This window comes from Pantherophis guttatus, chromosome 1 (assembly GCF_059756535.1).
Source record: "Pantherophis guttatus breed Tessera chromosome 1, ASM5975653v1, whole genome shotgun sequence".
Classification (NCBI taxonomy): Eukaryota; Metazoa; Chordata; class Lepidosauria; order Squamata; family Colubridae; genus Pantherophis; species Pantherophis guttatus.
This window is the reverse complement of record NC_142063.1, coordinates 17,555,663-17,579,949: the sequence shown is the minus strand read 5'-3', so window position 1 is coordinate 17,579,949 and position 24,287 is coordinate 17,555,663. Positions and strand designations below refer to the sequence as shown.

The window sequence follows — 24,287 nt, the reverse complement described above, 5'->3', positions numbered from 1 at the left end:
ACTGCCTGATGTGCTGTATGTATAGGGCTTTTAAAGGTCATGCATTACTATTAATCTTCTCATTGTTCCTATCACCCATCTCCTCCCACTTATGACTGTAACCTTGTTGCTGGTATCCTTAAGATTTATACTGACTGTTTCCCTATGACTATCATTAAGTGTTGTACTTTATGATTCTTGATGAATATATCTTTTCTTTTATGTACTCTGCGAGCGTATGCACCAAGACAAATTCCTTGTGTGTCCAATCACACTTGGCCAATAAAGAATCCTATTCTATTCTATTCTATTCTATTCTATTCTATTCTATTCTATTCTATTCTATTCTATTCTATTCTATTCTATTCTATTCTATTCTAGTCTAGTCTAGTCTAGTCTAGTCTAGTCTAATGATTAGCCTTTAGAATTGGATGGAGGGGAGACATGGCTGACATCACGGCGAGATGACATGTCCTTTGGGAGCTCCCATGGGACCATCGAAATCCCAGCTGTCGGGTGGTCCTTTTTGAACCTGAATCCTAGAATCCTTGGTATCCTAGGGGCGATAAATGAGGGGAGCACACTCCGATGATCTCAGGGAGCCTACAAACTCCCTGATTGATCCGGAGAAAGCTTCCTAAACTGACAGCTGGGAAAGCAACCAGCCATAGCTGGTAGATCTAGTAGCCAACAATCAGATTAATCAAGTCAAGGGATACCTTGCTCATTTCCTCTGATCCTGTTTGTGAACTTTTATGCCAAGAGAGCACCTGCCAGGCAATAGTCTCTTCTCATTAGACAGCCAGGCTGCAATGGATGGGGCTTTAATCTGCAGCTAATTAATGTTTGAGGGATGTGTTGATTGATGGGTGGAGCCAATCAGTATCCCATATAGGTAGTCTCAACTTGCAGCCATTCGTTTAGTGACCATTCAAAGTTGCAACAGCACTGAAAAAAATGACTTAAGACACTTATGCCGTTGCAGCATCCCCATGGTCATGTGGCCAAAATTCAGGCGCTTGGCAGCTGGCTCATATTTACGAATGTTGCAGTGTCTGAGATCATGGAATCACCTTTTGTGACCTTCCAACAAGCAAAGGCATTGGGGAAGCCAGATTCACTTAACAACTGTTTTGCATCCTAAACAACTGCAGTGATTCACTTAGCAACCATGGCAAAAAGGTTGTAAAATGGGGCAAAACTCACTTAACAACTATTGCTTAGCAACAGAAATTTTGGGCTCAATTGTGGTCATACGTTGAGGACTACCTGTAGTTGGTTAGGATCCTGGATTTACAGAAAATAGCTGATGGGAGGACTCACAAGTTCCCTGATATTATTTTGGGTTAAAAGTGCCCCCCTCCCCTTTACTAACAGAGTAACCAGGTATGTGCTACTCTCTGGACCCTGAACCGACCTGCTTAAGTGTGTTGTGTGAACCCTGGCTATTGTATCAGCAAGTGAAAGAGGAACCTCTTTAGCCTAGGAGAGTTAAAAACTGAAGCCATGCCTACAAATCTGAACGAGGAAAATTGATTGCATATCCTTCTGTCCCCTTATATTTTAAATTCATTTCAGCTCTGGCTTCCTGGAGTTCTACACTGCTCAGCTCCTTCAGAGGGTTAGCAGCTGAGAAACCTGGAGCTTATTAACAGATGTCTCAGAGGTGGTTTGGCTGAATGGCCAAGTCTGAGTGTTTAGCAAAAACAGATGGAAGAGTGGAAAGGAATCTCAGTTGGAAGGATATAAGCCAGGATATGCAGCTTTGGTGTTTTGTTTTTTTTTTCTTTTTTGGCCAAGGGCCATACTTGACCTTTGAGCCGTATGCCAAAGGTCTGGGACTTGTTTAAGGAACTAAGCATGTTTAAAGGAAAGTGACAAGAATGCTGGTAAATCAAGAAACCAAGCCCTGCAAAGAAAAAAAAAAACTAGGAAGGTTAGCCTGCAGGACAGATAATTAAAGGAAAACACAATGCTGGTTTTTCCCGCCCAATTATTGTACCTTACTAGCCCTAAGGGGGACGATAACATGAATCTGGTTTCCCTGATTCCACAGAAGAACTAATGGGGAGAAGTGGCAGGGCAGCCATTGGGCTAAACCCAAAAATAACCTTTCTGTAAACTGTTTGACCCTGGAACAAGCTACTTTGAGAGAGGATGGCCTTTTCTTCTCTGCAGGAGTTTTAAGCAGAGGCTGTAAATTTGCCTGCCAAGAATGCTGAAGTTGCAAGATTTCGGCATAGAGCAGGGAACTGGATGACCTTCGAAATTCTTTCCAACATAAAAAATCCTACACAGTATATTTGGGTGGGCAAGCTCTCAGCAGCTGGATGCGGCACAATTTTTTTTCTTCAACTTTTCCTTAGCGGGGAATGAAAGCTGCAACAGGCTAGCCAGAAAATGTCCTTCCCCAGACGTTTTTAAGATTATCATGGAATAGCTGAAGATTTTTGCCTCTTTCATTCCCTTGCAATATCCCTCTCCCCCTTTATCTGAAGAATTATAAATGCCTAGTTCCTGGGTGAAACATTATTTCCTCAGAACAAGCACCACAAAGACAGTGTTTCTCAGTCTTGGTGGCTTTAAGATGTGTGGACTTTAATTGCAACGTGACAGCTGGGGAATTCTGGGAGTCCACACATTTTAAAGTTGCCAAGGCTGAGAAACACTGCTGTAGCATTTCAAAATCTGTTTTCATTACGTGTTATGTTTTTTTTTTTTGCTTCTTCATCCCGTAGCTCTTGTCCCAAAGGAATTAGCTGCAATAATCATTCACAGTGAAAAATCATCCATTTATTTATTTTTTTGGACAATCTTGCCTGTCTAAGTTTCTCTCCACAGCCTTTCCTGGGTCTTTTCTCCCTTGTTTCTATCTGCTGCCTTGTAGCTATTTCTATATTGAGGGTAGGGGATTGGGGAATGTGAAATTCCACACAATCTCTGAAAAAGCCTAAGCTGCGCAGTCCCCTTGTTGTGCCTCCTTTTGCAGTTGTAAATCAGAGTTGAAAAATAGGAGCTGCCTGGAAAAGCACCTGCCTTCCCTTTTTTTCCTCTCTTGTCTATCTATGTCTCATTTTCTCTGCTGTTTGCACAGCTGGATTAAAGCCAACTGATGCCTTAAGCAATAGCAACTGCTTGCTACTCCATTGATTAACACAAGGTATTAAGATTCAGAGTGGTAAAGGTGAAATAAGTTATTAACATTTCAGTTTTCCCCCAGGCTATTTTCCGGGTTGGACCTCACAACTATATTAAATATAGACTTTTTATAAGAAAATTAACTCAAAATACGATAAATATAAGCCAATTATTTACTTATAAAGAGGGCGATAGAAAAAAGGCAATTTTTTAATCAATCTTGAAAGCATTTTTAAAGAACATTATGTCCTTCAAAAATTAGGAGGAGGCCACAGGACAAAATAGAATCCCAAAGCAATAAACAGATGAGTGAAAATTGATTTAACACTTCCAATAACTTTGTGTTTTTATTACTTCAATGCAATTGTACCCTGGAGGGCCACAAGAACATCTCATTTGGTCCAAATAAGGGAATTCATTTGTCAGCTAGACTGGCCTGTAAGAATACAATATTCTGCAGTTGGCAGGAGTCAGATAGGATAAGGCATCCTTTCTTTACAGACCATGACAGAAGCCAGGCAGTAGCAGTTAGATATGCTAATAAAGGAAAAGTTTTCTCCTGTCCAGGTGAGTCCAACTCTTGGGGGTGATGCTCATCTCCATTTCTTAGCCGAGGGCGCCATTATTGTCCGAAGACACTTATGTGCAGTGGTGGCTTGCCCCCGGTTCGAACCGGTAGTAAAACTGGCAGGAGGCCCCGCCCACCGCCCCAGATGTCGTCATCAGTGATCTGCACATGTGCAGATGCCTCTGCGCATGCGCGATCCTGTTGCGAACCGGTAGTAAAGTTAAGTAGAATCCACCCCTGCTTATGTGGTCATGTGACCAGCATGACTATATGCTGAGGCGCACAGAACTCTGTTATTGAAGTGGTATCTATTCATCTACTCACATTTACAGGTTTTTGGACTGCTAGATGGGCAGAAGCTAAGGCAAGTAATGGGAACTCACCCCGTCAGGCAGTGCTTGGGTCTCCAACTCAGGCTGTCAGCTTTCCAGCTAACAAACTCAGCGTCTTTAATCGCTGAGCCATCATGCCCCTTGCAAATATGCTAATAGCAGCTTCAACTCTCTGAGTGTTAAACTTTACACAGCATGCCTAAAACCCCAACCCAACCCAAAACTTTTCTAGGAAAAACACCTGCACGGAATTCTTACTGACTGTTGGAGAGAAAAATGGAAAAAGCAGAGATGGGATTGGAATAGGGTGCCCTGGAAACAAAACACAGTTGGCCAATTGTGCAAAAACACCCCACTCTGCAAAATTTTGTTAACTTCCACTTATATTAAGGCCATGCGGACGTTGAAACAGTCGGTTGGAAAATGCTACACTTACCCCCTCGGTACGTCTTCCAAGTATAAAATTTGCCCCGAAAGGGGATGTGATCAAATTCTGCACACTGAACCTCTCGGAAGTCTTTTGACCCAGGAGGACAATCCTAAAGCAGGGTAAGAATCAAGGAAGAAAGGAAAATCCCAGGATTATTATCAACAGCTGGGTTTGGTTATGTCCACCAATGCATGGATGGTAAAGCTATTTCTGGCTCCTGAACAAAAACATCAAGATGGTGAAATAAACATATTCGGTTGTTAGGATGGAGCTTAATCTTGAAATGTAGGGTCTACAGGAAAAGGTGTTTTTTTTTTTTTTTTGGCATTGAGATATATTCAAATAGAAAGTAAATCTATTTGTGACTCTTAACTAATAGATGAAAAAAATGCTACACACAGGAAGTCCTCGACTTACAACCATTTGCTTGTACAACAGAACTGAAAAAAGTGACTTACGACCAGTCCTTGCACTTACAACCGTTGTAGCCTCCCCATGGTCACACGATCAAAATTTGGGCGCTTGGCAACCAGCATGTATGTATAATGGTAGCAGCATCCCCGGCAGGGGTGAAATGTAAAATTTGTTACTACTGGTTCTGTGGGTGTGGCTTGGTGGGGGTGGGTGGGTAATGTGACTGGGTAGGCGTGGCTAACTTTTTTTAAAAAAAACTTTTCAAAGGATTTTTTCTAATGCTTTGAAAAGCCTCTGCTGATCAGGCAGCTCAGCTGGGATCGTCAGAGAGGCTTTTTAAAAAATGCCTCTCTGACAATCAGGCAACTCAGCTGGGATCGTCAGAGACTTTTCAAAGCATTTTTTTACCACCTCTTCAGCCAAGAGGTTGCAGAAAAAAATGCTTTGAAAAACCTCTGACGATCCCAGCTGAGTCGCGCGATCATCAGAGGCTTTTTTTTTTTTACTTTTAAAAGCATTTTTTTTGTCGGAAGAGGTTGTAGAAAAAATGCTTTTAAAAGTTAAAAAAAAAAAGCCTCTGATGATCGTGCGGCTCAGCTGGGTATGGGGGGGGGCCCGCAGGGATTTTTGCTACCAGTTCTCTGAACCACCCGCCGCCATCACTACCGGATCGGGTGATTCGGTCCGAACCGGGAGCATTTTACCCCTGATCCCAGGGTTATGTGAGCAGCATTTGTGACCTTCCCAGACGGCGTCCAACAAGCAAAGCCAATGGGGGGGAGCTAGAGTCACTTAATGACTGCATGATTCACTTCACAACTTTAGTGATCCACTTAACAACTGTGGCAAAAAAAGTTCGTAACACGAGGCACAACTCACTTTGACCACCATCTTGCTTAGCAGTTGTGGTTCTAAGTTGAAGACTACCTGTACAAGGAATTCTGTGGCCGAGTATGCAGACAATTTTATGGGTTCACATAATAGACCAGTGATGGCTAACTTTTTTGCCATCGCATGCCAAAAGTGAAGGGAGCGCGGGGTGATCACGTTTGTGTGTGCCCACACCCATACGCAACCCCCCCATTACTCCCCCCGCTTTTGGCACGCAATGGCATGGTGGGTCCGGTAGGCCCATTTTTTGCCCTCCCCAGGCTCCAGAGCCTTTCTAGGACCCTGGGAAGGGCGAAAATGGCCTTCCCTACTCCCCTGGACACCCTCCAGAGGCTGGAAATGGCCAACTTCTGGTGGGCCCAGAAGACCTGGAAATCAGCTGGCGGAGCTGAGCTCGCGTGCCCACTGATACGGCTCCACGTGCCACCTGTGGCCATAGGTTCGCCATCACGGTAATAGACTGAAGCATTAATTAGTCAAGTGCTCTAGATCAGGGGTCTCCAGCCTTGGCAACTTTAAGATTTGTGGACTTCAACAAAGCAAAGCTGGCTGAGGAACTCTGGGAGTTGAAGTCCACAAGTCTTAAAGTTGCCAAGGTTGGAGACCCCTGATCTAGATTCACACACTGCATAGCCCCAAAACAAAAGCATAAACACAAAACTAAACTAAACCCCCGTGCCACCAACTGAAGTTAAAACTGACCGCGCTTAGTATTTTGAATGAATGCAGACATGATGTTTTTAACTGCCCTGATTAAGCATTTGTGAACACAGCAATCTCTAATGGACGTATTCTGGGAATATACAACACAGGGAAACTGGTGCCTCTCACAGCTCTATAAAAGGGTCATTTTGATAATCATTTCCCCCAAAGACTGATTTTAAATTTCAAAATATTGCCGGGGGGAGGTGGGGAAACAAGCTGTTTGGTGCAGTTTTGAGAACACTTGTAGCAGGCATAGTGGGAGGTGCAGACAGGGTAAAGTTGCAAGTCCGCATTATTAAGCAACAGTTTGGAGCAAGGATTAATATGGTGAATTATCTTTCAACCAAAATGACTCATGAAGTTTGAAGAATATGAATTCCCACCAGCTGGCCAACCCAAAATTCCTTATAGCTAAATGCAATTTCAGGCAGCATCAGAGAAGTGCAGTTTGCAAGTATGGGAAGTATTAGCGGTTCCGATGCCAGTTTAGGTATCGTGTCTGGTTCTGAGCATCCACTTTTAAGAAGGATTCAGAAAAAAAACAGAACTGTTTCAGAGAAGAGCAAAAAGGATGCAGGGAAATGGATGGAACTATGTTCTGCTAGGAAAGTAGGAAGTTTAGTCTAGAGCAGGGGGGGTCAAACTCACAACCCACGGGCCGGATGCGTCACGTGCTGGCCACGCCCATGCCCGGTTTAGCAAAGGGGGAAAAAAGTCCCGATACGTCACGTGATGCTGCCGCGACGACATGAGTTTGACACCCCTGTTCTAGAGCAATGTTTCTCAACCTATGCAATATGAAGATGTATGGACTACATCTCCCAGATTTCCCCAGCAGCATGCTGGTTGGGGAATACTGGGAAATGTAGTCCAAATATCTTCATGTTGCCAAGCTTGAGAAACACTAGCCTGAAGAAGAAAAGACCAAGGAGGATGTATGTGTTGATCTTTCTTTCTTTCTTTCTTTCTTTCTTTCTTTCTTTCTTTCTTTCTTTCTTTCTTTCTTTCTTTCTTTTTCTTTCCTTCCTTCCTTCTTTCTTTCTTCTTTCTTTCTTCCTTCCTTCCCTCCTCCTTCCTTCCTTTCTTTCTTTCTTTCTTTCTTTCTTTCTTTCTTTCTTTCTTTCTTTCTTTCTTCCTTCCTTCCTTCCTTCCTTCCTTCCTTCCTTCCATCCTTCCTTCCTTCCTTCCTTCCTTCCTTCCTTCCTTCCTTTTTATTTTCTATAACTCCTCAGGTACCTGAAACAATGTCAGAAAATAGGCCCAGACTATTCTGTATCACATGGAATAGTGTGCAGAGCCTGGAATAATGGTTTTAAAATACAGGAAGGCTGATTCACTTGAGTATTAGAGAGAGAGAGAAAAAGAGAAGCTCAAAAGAGAAGCTTAATTTCCCAGGAAAGAGGAGGGCCCTCCTCCTCCAGATGTGTCTGACAGACACTACACATCATTGTCTGGGGATGACTTAATATGAATTCCTGCACTGAGAAAGAGTGTTAGATTTGATGGCCTAAACAGTTTTTCCGGCTCTGAATTTCTAGGATGCTGCACAGTGTTTTTTGTGGTTAGTGTTACTCACATCAACGTTACATGACCGGTAGCGCTTTCGTTCCCCTAGGCAATACCTTCCTCCAATGGTTGGCCTTTTGAAACAAAAACAAAAAAAAAAGAAAAGGGAAAGAATGCATCATTGTGGGCCCACAGGGCTATGCCCAGAGGCTGCACCGAATGTTGACAGTGGACCGCTTACCTTGGACTGTCGCAATAGCGAGTGGATGAGGAAACACCTCCCCCGCAGGTCCGGCTGCACTCTCCCCAGGGTGACCAGGTGCCCCATGCTCCATCCACCCCTTCTGGCCGCATGCCAAAAGGTACGCATTCCCGCTTGTAGCACCACTGAGTAGGGTGGACCGAGAGAAAAAACACAGGCAATATTGCAGAAACCCAACGTGGTTATCATAATCCTATTGCTTTAGTCCTCGAGTTACAACCAGATTTGAGACCAGGTTGCTAAGCCAAGGTGTCAACTTCTCTAGGATCTGTTGGACCAGGTTGATGTGCTTGGAACAGTGATGCAATTTTATCATCTTTTTTGGTCATGGTTGTTAAGCGAACCACTTCAGGATTTTTTTTGCTTTAATTTATATGCTGCCCTTCTCCGGAGACTCAGGGCGGCTTACAATGCGTTAAGCAATAGCCTTCATACTTTTGTATATTTTATACAAAGTCAGCTTATTGCCCTCACAAACCGGGTCCTCATTTTACCCACCTTAGAAAGGATGGAAGGCTGAGTCAACCTCGAGCCTGGTGAGATTTGAACTTGCAGTAATTGCAAGCAGCAGATGTTAATAACAGTGCTTTAGTCCACTGTACTACAGGCTCTTCTTAAGTTAAGTTAAGGGAATCACGGGGTCATTAAGCAAATTCGGCTTCCCTTGTTGTTGAATACGTTTTTATTGGGTTATAAAGTATTATAAAATACAAAATACAAAAGCAAAGAAGAGGACAGGGAGAGGGAAGGGGAAAGGGCAAAGAAAAGAGTGGGAGGGTAGGAAAGAAAAAGAAGCACTGACTTCCGATTCCATCTGTTACCATAGAATAAGGCATTAACAACAAATCACAACTTCTTGTTTTACTATAATAGTATGAACCAGTCGTTTCTACAAAAGTCTATCAGTCTAATCTGTAAAACCCAGAATCAAAGTTTCATTCTTTTCCACATCAAGCACAAAGTTCAGAAGCGGTTTCCACATGGAAACAAAAGTACTTGTATGTTCTTTTCTTTGAGCAGAGTAGTCAGTTTTGCCATTTCAGCCAACTCCATCTGGCTGAAATCTGGCTTCCCTCGTTGACTTCGCTTGTTGGAAGCCAGCTGGGAAGGTCAGAAATGGTAATCATATGACCGCAACCCTCATAAATACATGCTAGTTGTGAAGCACACAAATTTTGATCACATGATTGTGGGGATGCTGTGATGGTCATAAGTGCTAGGAATGGTTGTAAATCACTTTTTGGAGTGCTGTTGTCACTTCAGTCACTAAATGAATGGTTGTATATCGAGGACTATCTGTACCCTTGAATATGACACATATGCTTTACCCCCAGCTCCTTGAGGTTCCCAATCCCCACTGTTTTGAATATAGATCTGATTTATCAACAAAACAAAACAAAACAGGAAGCCATTTCAAATTGGCTCATTTGTTACAGGGAGTCACAGTACTAGGTAGAAGTATTTTTGTGGTCCCAGCTTAGGTAAAATTGGAATCTTCTGCATGCAAAGACTAGATCCGCTACTACTGAGCAATGAGCCTTTACTGTACTACCCTGTTTTCCCCAAAATAAGACATCCCCTGATAATAAGCCCAATTGGGCTTTTCAGCGCATGGCAATAAGGCCAAGCACTTAATTCAGGGTTCAAAAAAATATAAGACAGGGCCTTATTTTCAGGGAAACACGATAATTAGATCAGTGTTAAATTTAAATTTACCGGCAAAGAAATAAAGGGAGACTAGTATAGCTATTTCCAGCTTTTTAGCACTCATCAGCTAGCCATACCCTTCTGGAATTCGAACCATGAGTCCTTCGGGAGAAGGGCGGTATAGAAATCTAGTAAATCAAATCAAACCATTAGTAAGATCAGTGTTTTTCAAACTTGGCAATTGGAAGATATATGAACTTCATGTTGGCTGGGGAATTCTGGGAGTTGTAGTCCACACATCTTCCAGTGCCCAGGTCTGAGATGCTTATCCCTTCCTGATATCGTGGTTTTTCCTTACCCCCTTTTCAATGGTGTTAGTCTGGCATATGGTCCCTTCTGCAGCTGGAATACTGTTGGTAATACACCGGTTGCTCTTGCTAAGACACCACAGCTCATTGCAAACTTCCTGGATGACAAACAAAATAACAATTGGTGGATTGTAGGAACAGGAAAAGAGAGAGTGCCAAGAAGAGTAATGGGGTGGGATATGGAGCTGAGTGAATTCAGTTTTGGTTTAGCTGACTTTTTCATTTTTCCAGCCATAAGTAGTTTTGAATCAATTGTTTCAGCCTTGATTTATGCATGTTTTTAATTTTTTCCCCTGGAAACTCACATGATTTTTTTGCAGATTGTCCAAAGATCATTTTACAGGCAATTTCTGCATATTTCTGCATTAGATTTTTCTAATCCACTGTCTTCGATAATCTGCATTTTCTCCTTATAAACATTCATTAAAATGCAATTCTTGAATTTACAAAATTTGGAAAAGTAGAGTTTTCAGTATGTAAGCGTCTTCTTCAGAAACAACAGACTGCATAAGTTTGCATCAACATAAACTCAAGCTAATTGCTTCCCTAGCTATTTGTAGATCTGAATTAAGAATGGGCGTACTGATAACAATCTTTCAGTTATCTGAAATAAGCAGAAAAATGGTTTTCAAAACTGCCACAAATAAACATGAAGTTAGCCCTAAAGACAAATGCAAATTTAGAACGTATGGATTATAGCAATAAATAATCAAAACAGGTTTGTTCTATACAGTATAAGGATATGTTCATTTTCCCGTATGTGGCCACCTTTATTCAGCACACTTACTCTGTGAACATGAATATGTTTTTTTTAAATAAATCAGGTCCAAAAGACGAAATGCAAAACAATACAGGTAGTCCTCAATTTATGATCATAATTGGGGTCAGAATTTTCATTGCTAAGGCAGGCAGTGGTTAAGAGAGTCACACCCAAATTTACAACCTTGTTTGTCATGGTTGCTAAGAGAATCACTGCAGTTAAGTCAGAGGTGTCAAACTCAAGGCCTGCAGGCCACATTGGCCCGTGGGATGCTTAGATCTGGCCTGCAGGGCCACCCTAGAAACAGCAAGGGACCGGCCCATGGTGCCTCTGTCAGTGAAAATGGAGTTCGGGAGGGCCGCATGTACATAGGAGGCCATTGCAGCCCTTGCGAACTCCGTTTTCGCTGGTAGAGGGCAGAGGTGGGTTCTAATTTTTTTTACTACCGGTTCTGTGGGCATGGCTTATTTTGTGGGCATGGCTTGATGGTCATGTGACAATTATTTAGGATTTAGCAGAGGTACTGGTCTACCAGGCTTTTAACTGCTTGCAGAGCTGTACCGATCTACCCATTTATTTTTGCAGGCACTGATCTACTCATGTATTTTTGCAGGCACTGATCTACTCATTTGTTTTCTTTTAACACTGATCAGCTGTAGGGCGGCCCTTTGAAGTGGCAAGAGTTTAAACAGTTTTTTCCCCTCTAGCCATCAGCTGGGACTCAGGAGGCAGCAATAGATTGGGGGTGGGGCCAAATAAAAGGTAAGAATAATGCGGGGTTGGGGGGTGGCGGGGGGGCAGAACCGCTTCGGTGACATCATATTGTCACTGCTACCGGCTCGGGAGAACCGGGCTGAATCGGGAGGAACCTTCCACTAGTAGAGGGTTATAGGAGGCTGTTGCAGCCAGAAACGGAGCTCGGGACCCTGTTTTTGCTGGCAGAGCGCTCGGGCTACCCCAGGCGCACCCGACATGAATGATGTTGAGCTGGCCACGTCCACCCTGGCCCCACGAGGTCAAACACAACCCTGATGTGGCCCTCAATGAAATCGAGTTTGACACCCCTGAGTTAAGTGAATCATGTGGTTGTAAAGCAGATCAGGCTTGCCCCATTGTCTTTGCTTGTCAGTAGCTGTCTGGGAAGGCCACAAATGATTGCATGACTCTGAGATGCTGCTAGCTTCGTAAAATACATGATGGTTGCCTAGTGCCCAAATTTGGATCAGATGTCCATGTTTCAGTTGTAGCAGTAGCACTTAGCACTTAGCCTTAATTACCGCTTTACAGTTCTTTACAGCCCTCTCTAAGCGGTTTACAGAGTCAAATATTTCCCCCAACAATTTGGGTCCTCATTTTACCCACCTCGGAAGGATGGAAGGCTGAGTCAACCTTGATCCTGGTCGGATTTGAACTGCCAAATTGCAGGCAGCCAGCAGTCAGCAGAAGTAGCCTGCAGTACTGCACTCTAACTATTGCGCCACTGTAGCTAAGTGTGAGGAATGGTTCTAAGTTATTTTTTTCAGTGCCATTGTAATTTTGAATATCATTAAACAAATGGTTGTAAGTCAAGGACTACCTGTAAGGTTATTTTTGTAATGAACTACAATTTCTTCCATTTGATAACACATAGCTACAAGTTTTCTGCACATGAATGAATATCACAGGGAAAAGGGTGTAGGCTTATTTTCCATAGTACTGGTAGTCTTCGACTTATGACCACAATGGAGCCTCAACTTTTCTGTTGCTAAGCGAGATAGTTATAAAGTGAGTTTTGCCCCCATTTTATGACTTTTTCTCACCACATTTGTTAAGTGAATCACTGCAGTTGTTAAATTAGTAACAAGGTTGTTAATTGAATTAGGCTTCCCCATTGACTTTGCTTGTCAGAAGGTTGCAAAATGGGATCACATGACCCTCGGGACACTGGAAAAGTCATAAATATGAGTCAATTTCCATGCATCCAAATTTTGGTCGTGTGACCATGAGGATGTTGCAACGGTTGTTTTGCTCTTCATTGATTTGCTCTTCATTGGGGACACCGAAATCACTACAAGAAATATTATGTTTTGGCTTCAAGGGATGCACCATCTTCTCTGATTCCTGATAAACTGTTAATCTGATAGGCATAAAAGCATATTACTAAGACTGACCAGAAATAAACAAACATCAGGGGCATTCAATATAGGAAAAAGTTAGACATAGCTAATAGCTTGAAAACATGCTGCCAACCGTTGTGGTTGATGCAAAAATTGTGACAGTCGCACTTGTGAGTGATGGCAGCTGATTTTAATACCTCTGTTGTGATGCTAAATGAATGCAATGTTCATTAAGTGAACGCCATGGTTGTTGAGTAAATCCATTGTTTCCTATGGGCAGGTTTTTGCTGGAAACCAGAAGTACACTCTGGTTTTCAGCAAAAACTTCAAAAATTCAGGTCATGTGATCATGGGATGCTACAAACAGCCTGTCAGCTCTGAAGCTGGCCTGACTGAGGCCATCTTGGAGGCTTCAGTGGTGCCACAATGGTGCTGAGAGATAGGCAGGGGGGGAATAGAGATAGCTGGGATTTTGTAGCCAAAACAAAATAGTTTCCCCTGAGAACCAAGGACATTCCCACAGGTGGTTGAAGAGAGGAGGAGTGAAGTTTCCAAGCAACCAGACAGCACCTTGATTGGATCATGTGACTGATTGTTTGGGAAAGGGGATAAAAACTTTACTTTTAATTAGGTGAAAACCGCGGGAACTTTTAGAGTCGGTTTTCACCAGTCTGTGCCAATATGATATGTCCACTAAACTTGTTCTTTGAGGAACCTACTTGCCTCGGAGTTCTGCTTGCTATGGGTGGATTACTTGGAACCCTGACACAGCCCCACATGTGAGCCAGTTTTCAAGCATCTAAAATGTGGTCATATGGCCCCAGAGGGAGGGAGCTGGATGTCAGAACTTGGGAATCATAAGTAGCTTTATTAGGATTCGAATGGAAACTAAGTGACTGGTTGTAAGTCGAGGACTACCTCCAATGTTCTTGCCTAACTAAAATTCCTTCCTTCCAACCCCTTGGGAATCAAGAGGAAAAGCAGGAAGGCTTCTCTACCCCATATTTACACTGGCGAGATTTTGTTCCGTACTGAAGCCGGCATTGCTCGTCTGCATCATAGGCTTGTCCTGGAGCCACTGTAGGATAGATGAAGTCTTGCTTGGGTGGAGCGTTATTCAGGCAGAGTCCCATTCCAGAGCTAGGGGTAGAGGGAAGGAGCACAGGTTATGAATAACAAGGATTTGGGAGAAAAAAAAACCTGGTTTTGGGGGATGAGGAACATTCGATAATGAAGTGAGTCAAGTCTTACTCCAGGAAGCTGGTTATATAATCTCTACTGCATGCTGACCACACAAAGGGGTTGGTCTTCATAGTAATATGAGCTGCCATGAGTTTAGCTGTCTCCCGTCCCCGGGCTCCACAGCTATTTCCAACACCATCATGGTTCATGCCAAACCTGGAAAAGGGGAGAAACATTATGATTGTTTTTTACATCAGGAAGGGTCTTCCCCATTCAAGGAAGATGGAAACCCAAAATGGGTGCACTAACACTCTTTTGGAAGGCCTTGAAGATGTGGTTCTGCCAGCGGGCCTGGGGAATCCAGAGCAGGATGGAGCCCATTAAATGGCAAGTATGAATGGGTGTTGTCGCCCAGGTGAGGGTGGGTTATTATTTTATTATTTTTCTTTTTTTATTATTTTTCTTTTTATTTCTTTCATATTGTGTTTTTATGTTCTTGTAAGCCGCCTTGGGGTCGCCATGTGTTTCTGTTTCTGTTGCTCCCCTCTGGGAGGAGGTTTCGAAGTATTTCTAGCAGGACAACCAGAGTCTGTAACAGCTTTGTCCCTTATGCCATTCATATGCCAAACTCACAAGATTCGTTTCTCTCGCCATGTACATGTATACATACTGTTCTGTCCCCGTCTCACACACGCACACAAACAGACAGCTGGGGGTTAAATAAACTGGCAGACAACAAATTCTTCCGATAAGAGGCTTGGCAGCAACCCAGTAGCTGCTTGCCAAGAACTTTACTCATAAACAAGATACACACAGTCCAGTCCGTAATTAAATCCAAGGCATATACCCTGTGGGGTGTGGTCCAGTGACTCAGCTTAATCTCTGGCACGCTTCTTCTTCTGTTGTGCGCGCTTATCTCTGCGACACTGCCGAGGATCCAGCCAAGACTCATCTCCCTCATTACTGTCCACCTGTGGCTGTGTGGACATGCTTGGCCCTGGGCCTATCTCTTGCCCTTCGGCGGACACCGAAGGCATTGCCAGAGAGGAGGTTCCTGGAGAGGGAGGCCTTGCCAACTCCTCTCCTTCACTCTCGGAATCCTCTCCTGCCAATGACACAGGCTCAGTAACGGAGCCACAACACATACAAACGAGACTGGGTTGTTTCTCTGTGCCATATAATATATGTGGGTATATGCATAATTTTGTATTTATTTAGTCATTTTTATGTAATGTACATTGGAGGTGGTGACCCTTTGAGAGCTGTATGCAACAAAATTTCATTTTAATGTATGCCGATCAGTGTATATCCATCATGACAATAAAGTTATTCTAAGTCTAAGTTCTAACATAAATTTTCTAAATAAATACATAAATTAGTATCATGAAAGCTGCTTGCATATGCCACAAGCGCAACAATGGTAGTGGACTCACGTGTGGCCTATCTCATGAGCAATGGTGAAAGCTGTGGCCAAGCCGAGGTCTTCGTTGATGCTGCAGCTCCTTTCACGTTCACACATCCCACCCACAGGGGCCAATCCTGGAGAAAGAAAAACATTACTGTGGGGAGCAGAAGCGAAGTCTAGCCACTGTGTAGCTCTAGCCCACTTCCCAATTTGGTCTTTGTGATTTTAAAATGTTCATTAATTAGCTCATCTGTTAGAGCAGGAGTGGGAACTATGGCCCCCTTTAGGACCTGTGGACTTCAACTCCCAGAATTCCTGAACCAGTATGGCTGGCTCAGGAATTCTGGGAATTGAAGTCCACAAGTAGCTGCCCACCGCTGTGTTAAAAGCAAGTTAATAGGCATCACCTTAAAAACAACAACACATTTTCCATATTATTAATTATATCAAGGCTATTATATTGCTGCCCTCCAGGCCCCCTACTTGAGAATGTCAGGGTTCCAAAAAACACCCCCAACGAAATCTGTTACAGATTTCATCTACCTCAAGTTGCCACAATGGACAATCCCAGTTCACTATTTCAAACTTTTTGAGAGTCTGAAAGTTTTCATTCAGCCATTCTTTGCAAGCCACAAGTGAGGATGATTGTGATTCTACAAATGCATTTAACTACAAGTCCCAGAACCCTTAGCCAATGTGGCCATGCATACTTCTCCTTCGGCCATGCTACTACTGGTACTATATATAAATCTACTGTACTTCCAGGCCAACTGTATCCAGAAAAGAAACCAGAATTAAAGATATCAGTAAGAGGAAGACTAGGTTGCCACTTAATTGGTTGCATTCACCCCAAGATGCTATAAACCTTAAATCACATAAGCAAAATTTAATTGCCTTACCCATATAATGGGACCTTACAAATACAATTTCAGGTAGTCCTTGACTTATTACCAGAATGGACCCAGTAAAGTGACTGCTGCAGTCATTAATCAAACATTGCAGTCATTAAGTAAACCCATTGTTCGCTATTGGGCATGCTCTACTTATGTCTATGGGATTGGGTAGAGACAAAGGATGAAAATGATGCAATTTATATGCATGATGACCCAACTGCTAAGTTTTCATAATGACATCATGAAGCACATATTGTCATGTTGACAGCGGTATTTATCTCCAAACCTGGCAACTTTAAAACTTGTGAACTTCAACTTCCAGTATTCCCCAGAGAGCATGGCCTGCTAAGAATTCTGGGAGCTGAAGTCCACAAGTCTTAAAGTTGCCAAGTTTGGAGACTCCTGTGATAGACACTACTGCAAATCAGAGGTGGGTTTCAGCAGGTTCTGACCAGTTCTGGAGAATAGGTAGTGGAAATTTTGAGTAGTTTGGAGAACCGGTAAATACCACCTCTGACTGGCACCTCCCCCATCTATTCTCTGCCTCCCAAGTCCCAGCTGATCGGGAGGAAATGGGGATTTGCAGTAACCTTCCCCTGGAGTGGGGTGGGAATGGAGATTTTAGAATAACCTTCCCCTGGAGTGGGAAGGGAATGGAGATTTTACAGTATCCTTCCCCTGCCACGCCCACCAAGCCACATCATGCCACACCCACCGTGTCACGCCCACAGAACCGGCAGTAAAAAAAATTGAATCCCACCACTTTTTCAAACCGCATTTTGGCCGAGTTGTATGATCCCAGCCCAAATAAAATTTTTCCACTTCAAAAAAATCAGCATAAAAAATTAGCATAGGCTATAATGATAAGCATTTGATGGCACGTTTTGTACCTACCTAGAGTTCCACAGGGTTTGTTTTTGTAAATGCAAATATCATATCTAGAAGGAGGGGAAGAGAGAAGAAACAAAGAAAAATGCCACATTAGATCAGATTCCATTGCACCGATTAAGCTAGCTGTGGTTTCTGCAGGATTATTGCCCGGAAACTAATCACCAAATGAAGAATCTATCAAAACACCACAGCGCGGGTGGGGTACATAAAGCTAAATTTTGACGCCAATATTTGCGTTTTCATCAGTGGAATGTTTACAACCATCTCCTGAAAATAAAGTTTGAATAAAATAAAATGGGCCCTGAAATTTACCATTGAAAGCCAGATGGGTAAATTTGTACCCACCTCACAGGTTTGTTGTTGGGAAAATAGGAGAAGGGAGGAGTATTAGGTATGTGTTTGCTGTGGAATTATTCATAAAAATAATAAAGGCGGGATATAAATAAATCAATAAAAATAAATTGGACCGCTGGGAGGGATTAAAGGAATTTGATTTTAATTGTTGGGAACCACTACCCACCATTATGTTAAGAGCTTTGCTGAGTCTGACCAAAGGCCCATCAAATTCAACATCCCAAATTTTCCTGTGACTAACTTCAGGGAGAAAAACAAGCAGACCATGAAAGAAAGAACACAGGTAACCCAGTGATGAGATGTAAAATTTGTTACTACTGATTTTGTGGGCGTGGCTTGGTGGTGGTGGGGTAACGTGACTGGGTGGGCGTGGCTAACTTTAAAAAAAAAACTTTTAAAACCATTTTTTTACAACCTCTTCGGCTGAAGAGGTTGTAAAAAAAATGCTTTTAAAAGCCTCTGACGATCCCAGCTGAGCCACGCGATCATCAGAGCCTTTTTTTTAAAAAAAGCATTTTTTCGGCCGAAGAGGTTGTAGAAAAAATGCTTTTAAAAATTTTTTAAAAAAAGGCTCTGATGAATGCGTGGCTCAGCTGGGCGGGGGTGGGTGGGGCAGGGATTTTTGCTACTGGTTTTCCAAACCACCCGCCCCCATCGCTACCGGATTGGGCGATCTGGTCCGAACCGGGAGCATTTCACCCCTGAGGTAGCCCTCAATTTTCAACCACAATTGGGAACTGAATTTCCACTGCTAAGCAAGGTGAGTGAGTAAGTAAGGTTACTAAATAAGTGAGTGGCACTTGATTTTACCAACGTTTTCCCCATGGTTGTTAAGCGAATCACTGCAGTAGCTGTGAATCACACGGTCATTAAGCGAAAAATCCACCATTGATTTTGCTTGTTGGAAGCTGGCTGGGAACATTGCAAATGGTGATCATAAGATATCAGGGCATTGCAACCATCGTAAATGCATTCTGGTTTCCAAGCGCCCAAATTTTGATCACGTGACCACAGGCATGCTGTGACAATTGTAAGCGTGAGGACTGGTTGTAAATCGCTTGTTGTAACTTTGAAAAGTCACTAAATGAATGGTTCCAAGTCAAGGACTACCTGTGCTTTGCTAAACTGCTGGTTAGAGGCAAAGGATTGAAAACCAGGTGGTGGAGAGTTATGCTTTTCCTGGGAATTTGGTAAACTTTGTGATGGCACAACCTCAGGTCAAGGTGATAGTAACTTGAACTTAAGGCTTCCCCCTCTGCTCAGTTAAGGCTCTCCAGCCCTCTGAGCATCAGCAAAAAAAAAAAAAAAGAGAGAGATACAGGTAGTCCTCGACTTACAACCATTCACTTAGTGACCATTTAGGAGCCTTGGTGGCGCAGTAGACTAAACTGCTGTTAAAGTAGCACTTAACTGCCAGCTGCCTGCAATTATTGTGAGTTCAATTCTCACCAGGCTCAAGGTTGACTCAGCCTTCCATCCTTCCGAGGTAGGTAAAATGAGGACCCGGATTGTGGGGGCAATAAGCTGACTTTGTATAGAAAAAGAATACAGCTTGGGGGGGAGGAGGCAAAAACCCTACTAAGCAGGTATATACAAAAGTATGAAGGCTATTGCTTAATGCATTGTAAGCCACCCTGAGTCTCTGGAGAAGGGCAGCATATAAATCGAACTAATAAATAATAAATAAATAAATAAATAAATTTAAAACTGAAAAAAAGTGACTTATGACCGTTTTTCACACTTACGACCGTTGCAGCATGCTCATGGTCACGTGAACAAAACTCAAGACGCTTGGCAACTGATTCGTATGTATGATGGTTGCAATGTCCCGGGGTTGTGTGATCACCTTTTGCAACCTTCTGACAAGCAAAGTCAGTGGAGTCCCAAAGGTGCTTTTTCAAGAGGTTTTTCTTTGAAGAAGTTTTGCTTCTCATCCAAGAAGCTTCTTCAGCTCTGACTGGATGGTGGGGTCCTTGCAGACAGCTGGTCATTTGCATTTTTTTAGAGAGTCATTTCAGGGTCACCTGAGTGGTGCAAATGGGTGTGGAGCCTTTTTGGAACTGTTGAAAAAGTCTTCCATTCCCCACCATCCAGTCAGAGCTGAAGAAGCTTCTTGGATGAGAAGCGAAACGCCTTCAAAGAAAACCCAAGAAATCCAGTTGCCTCTTGAAAAAAAGCACCTTTGGGACAACCATGACCTGGATGACTGAGAATCTCCATAGACATTTAAAGTCAGTGCAGAAGCCATGTTCAATTAACAACCATGTCATTAATTTAACAACCGCAATGCTTCACTTAACAACTGTGGCAAGAAAGATCGTAAAATGGGGCAAAATTCACTGTTGAACAACTGTCTCGCTTAGCAACAGAAATGTTGGGCTCAATTGTGGTCGTAAGTCAGGGACTATCCGTACTGGCATGAAAGTTGCTCTCCTTATTGCTGATCTCTCTCCAGCCTCAACCGCCTCTCTTCTTAGTTATTGCCAGTTCCCTGATTTTCCTCCAAAGTAATGGGGAAGAAGTTTAAACAGATTTTACATATCCTGAGACTGACAATGTAGGAGGAAATGGGAAAAAAACATTGCAGCCAAGGATGACTTAAGCCTATCCTACTCATGGGCTAGGGATGGGATGAAGCCAATGTTATGGGGCTGCCACATGTTTATGCCTTGGTTATGGGCCACAAATCTCTGTTGACGATCGAAGATAGACAGACATGGGTTCAGTGGTTGGATTCACCGGTTCGGCTCGGTTTGGGCGAACTGGTAGTTAAATTGCTTGCTGGCCCCACCTCTCTCTGCCCCGCCCCTTCCAGGTGTCCCCACATGCCCCATTTTGGCTCCCAGGTAAGTGCAGGGAGGCCTCCTAGGCCCAAAATGAGGCACGGGGTGTGTGTGTGCACAGAGCCCCCCTCCTCCCGCAGCCTGTTTTCACTTCTAGGAGGCTTCAGGGAGGCCTCCTAGGCCCAAAACAGGGTGCGGGGGGGGGATGCCCTGCGGCCACCCCACGGACTGTTTTCACTCCCAGGAGGCTTCAGGGAGGCCTACTATGAGATGGTATGTCAGGGATACCCAACAGAAGCAAGGAAATTGTGAATACATTTTCCTCTCTTGCGCTGAGCCAGACAGAGCGGGAGAAACTGGCAGCCATGTCTTTAAAGACGGGAAATTGTACCCAAATCACTGTAAAAGGAGATGTACTATTCCAAAACTTGTTTGATTTTAACATTTTCATTCACTGGAAGGGTAAAGATTTGCCACCAAATTATTCTGTTCATCTGGGGTTTTTTTTTTTTTTGTCAACAGGTGAGTTTTCTTTTTTCTTTTTCTTTTTGCAAATTTAAAATTCATTACTTCTTATTTGATTTTACTATGTTTTTTTTTTTAATGTCTGGTTGAAAATTCATAGGTGTTAACAAGGTGCACTTCTCCAAAACAGAACTCCCTCTTTGTACGCTGTTTTGAAAAGAACACCATATTGCAAATGTCAGAAAGGCATATTCTATTTCAGTTCATGTAATATTTTGGGAAATTCAAATTAAACAGGTTTCCTCTGAAAGAAACTTGAGCAATTGTTATCCAACTGACCACTGTAACATCATGGTTGTCATGCATCCTTGTAATAGCCTATAAACCCTTGCAAACAACACGGTCAAACTTAGCATCCTTAATACCTGCCACTCCAGATGTTGGTTCTTCCTTTTTCCTGAAACTTCACCTCATTTGATGCCACTGCAAAAAATGGCTTCCTAATTTTGTGTGGGCTACAAATGAGATATGAATATGGGCAGATGGGCTAAACCCAGGGGTGGGCTCCTGGGGGTTTGGCAGGGTTCGGGCAATCCTCTAGCCAAGGATTGCTGGGGTTCGGCGAACCTCCAAATGCCACCCCTGGCTGGCCACGCCCACCCTTCCCTTTCCCGCCCCTCCCACCCCGCCCCTCCCAGGAGTCTCCACGCAGCCCGTTCATCATTCCAGGTAAGTGCAGGGGCCACACGGAGGGTCTGGGAGGGCAAAAAATGGGCCTACTGGAGGTTCCGGAAGTCTGGAACTGGGCCTGTTTCCAGCCTCTGGAGGGCCTCTGGATCCCAGGGGAAGCTGTTTTCGCCCTCCCGGAGGCTCCAGGAAAGCCACTGGAGCCTGGGGAAGGGCAAAAAACGCCCCCCACCTCCCCGTGGTGCAGGTGGCCAACTAGGCCACACCCACCACGGCCATGCCCACCCAGCAACGGGGCAGTGAACCCTTTGCTAAAGGATCTGAAGCCCACCTCTGGCTAAACCTTAATTTTGTAAGTTTCCTGGTTCATCTCTTACTGACATGTGTGCCTTTTGCAAAAACCAAACCAATGAACTCTTTCGCCCTTCAAAAAAAAAACCCAAACTCCAAAGCACAGCAGGATGTTATCTGGAGATGCGGAATTTATGAGACACAGAGAAGTTTTACAAGGCATTTGGTTTTTCGTCCAAGGTTTGGCTTTGTAAATATGCCCCAGGGACTCAGTGGGAAGACTCACAAGCAATTGCTCAAGCAGTTGTGTTGAAAGACAAGGCTTTCCAAGTTAGCATATTTTTCTTCCCTTCCTTATCTTGCACATCAAGAATGAAGGGAGACAAAAGATATAATTCCCCAGAAATATGTAGTTCCCCAGAGAAACAGTGGATACCTTGCAGGTTTTCAGAGCTGAGTCAGGCAAAGGAGTATTCCAGCAAAAAGTAGGAAAGAAATATGAAGTTTTTATTTCATGAAAGTAAACTACAAGGATGAGAAGAAACTGTATTTCAACGTAAGCACCACAGATAGTCCTTGACCTTACGACTGCAATTGGGACCAGAGCTTCTGTTGCTAAGCAGGCTGGTCATTAAGTGAATTGCACCTGATTTTATTACCTTTTTTGCTGCGGTGAATTACTGCGGTTGTTAAGTGAATCATGCAATTGTTAAGCAAATCCATGTTCCTTCATTAACATCTCTTGTCTGAAACTGACTGGGAACATTGCAAATGGTGATCACATAATGTCAGGATGCTGCAACCAGTGTGAATACATGTTGGTTGCCAAGCACCCAAATTCTGATCAGGCGATCAGGCGGTGGCTGCAATGGTCATAGCAATAGCACTTAGACTTACTGGTATATACCACTTCATAGTGCTTTACAGCCCTCTCTAAGCAGTTTACAGAGTCAGCCTATTGACCCCAACAATTTCACCATGGCCAAGACAGCCTACCAACTAGAAGTCAATGGCCGGCGACCTCACGGGCGTCCAAAACAGAGATGGCAAGATACCATCAACAAAGATATGCAAGCTACAGGCCTGCACCCTGGAGACACAGCTGACCATACAAAGTGGCATTCAATAATCAGAAAAGCAGACCCTGCACCTTCAGGAATACATTAGGAAAAAGAAGAATAATCTGGGTCCTCATTTTATGGACCTCAGAAGGATGGAAGGCTGAGTCCACTTTGAGCCGGTGAGAATCGAACTGCCAAACTGCTTGCAGCCGGCAGTCAGAAGAAGTAGCCTGCAATACTGCATTCTAACCACTGCGCCACCACGGCTCTAAATGCAAGGACTGTTTTTTATTGCCACTTTTTCATTGTCATCATAACTTCAACTGGTCACTAAACAAATAGTCATAACTCAAGGGCTGTCTGTATTGGCTTTTCATCCACATCCACTCCAACTTTACCTCCCCGAAATTAGAGGTTTACCTGGTGATCAAAACCGCAGTATCATGGTTAGCGATGCCGTTGTCAGGAATGGCATTCCCATCACTGCTGAGGCTCACAATAGCCTTCTGCCACTTGCAAAAGCTGTCAAGGGACTTCCCAGCATGATGGTTGATTTCCAGGGATGGCTGGAGAAGATAACAGGTCAGTCTTAACATGAATGATGCTATGAGGAGCTAGTCTATTCATTGATGATCTTTGGAGACCAGAAAAGGAGAAAAATTGTAGCTCAGGGTTCTCATGAGGGGTCCTTGGTGCTATCTGAGCTTGGTTGTTTTCTTGCAGACATTTATTTTATTTATTTTATTTTATTAAATTTTTATACCACCCTTCTCCCGGAGGACTCAGGGCGGCGTACAGCCAGAGATAAAACCCACAACAATATAAAAGTTAAAAGACGAATTAAAAATATTAAATAATTTGGCCGAAAAAGCTAAAATAAAGACAACCCAATGTAATTTCATTATCCAGTTAGGTAATATCATCAGTGCTATTATCACTAGCACTGATGATGTTACCTAGTTGGGTAATGAAATGTCTGCAAGAAAACAACCAAGCTCAGGGAGCACCAACCAAGGACCCCTCAATTTTTGAAGAACTTTCCTTGGCACCTTTGTCTGTTTTGGAACATAAGACGGGGCCTCCTTTGCAACTATATTTTGTTATTGGAACTCCCTTCATGTTGACAATCTCCTCCCCCTCCCATATTCCTACATTATCTCCTCATCCTTTCCCACATTA

General features: G+C 43.4%; 1 protein-coding gene across 4 annotated transcripts in view; it reads right to left on the bottom strand.

The window, feature by feature from the left end:
• ADAMTS10 (ADAM metallopeptidase with thrombospondin type 1 motif 10) overlaps positions 1 to 24,287 on the bottom strand; it is a 70,566-nt gene that overhangs the window by 23,142 nt on the left and 23,137 nt on the right. For 3 of the 4 annotated variants that reach the window (XM_087893934.1, XM_087893941.1, XM_087893944.1), the window contains exons 7-15: positions 23,529 to 23,674; positions 17,471 to 17,514; positions 15,712 to 15,817; positions 14,348 to 14,494; positions 14,095 to 14,236; positions 10,231 to 10,338; positions 8,205 to 8,350; positions 8,034 to 8,097; positions 4,454 to 4,556 (exon numbers count right to left, since the gene is read on the bottom strand). In XM_087893934.1, coding sequence (XP_087750060.1) covers positions 4,454 to 4,556; positions 8,034 to 8,097; positions 8,205 to 8,350; positions 10,231 to 10,338; positions 14,095 to 14,236; positions 14,348 to 14,494; positions 15,712 to 15,817; positions 17,471 to 17,514; positions 23,529 to 23,674 — 1,006 coding nt within the window. The remainder of the gene's footprint in view (positions 1 to 4,453; positions 4,557 to 8,033; positions 8,098 to 8,204; positions 8,351 to 10,230; positions 10,339 to 14,094; positions 14,237 to 14,347; positions 14,495 to 15,711; positions 15,818 to 17,470; positions 17,515 to 23,528; positions 23,675 to 24,287) is intronic. The other variant, XM_087893948.1, reaches the window with a different exon arrangement.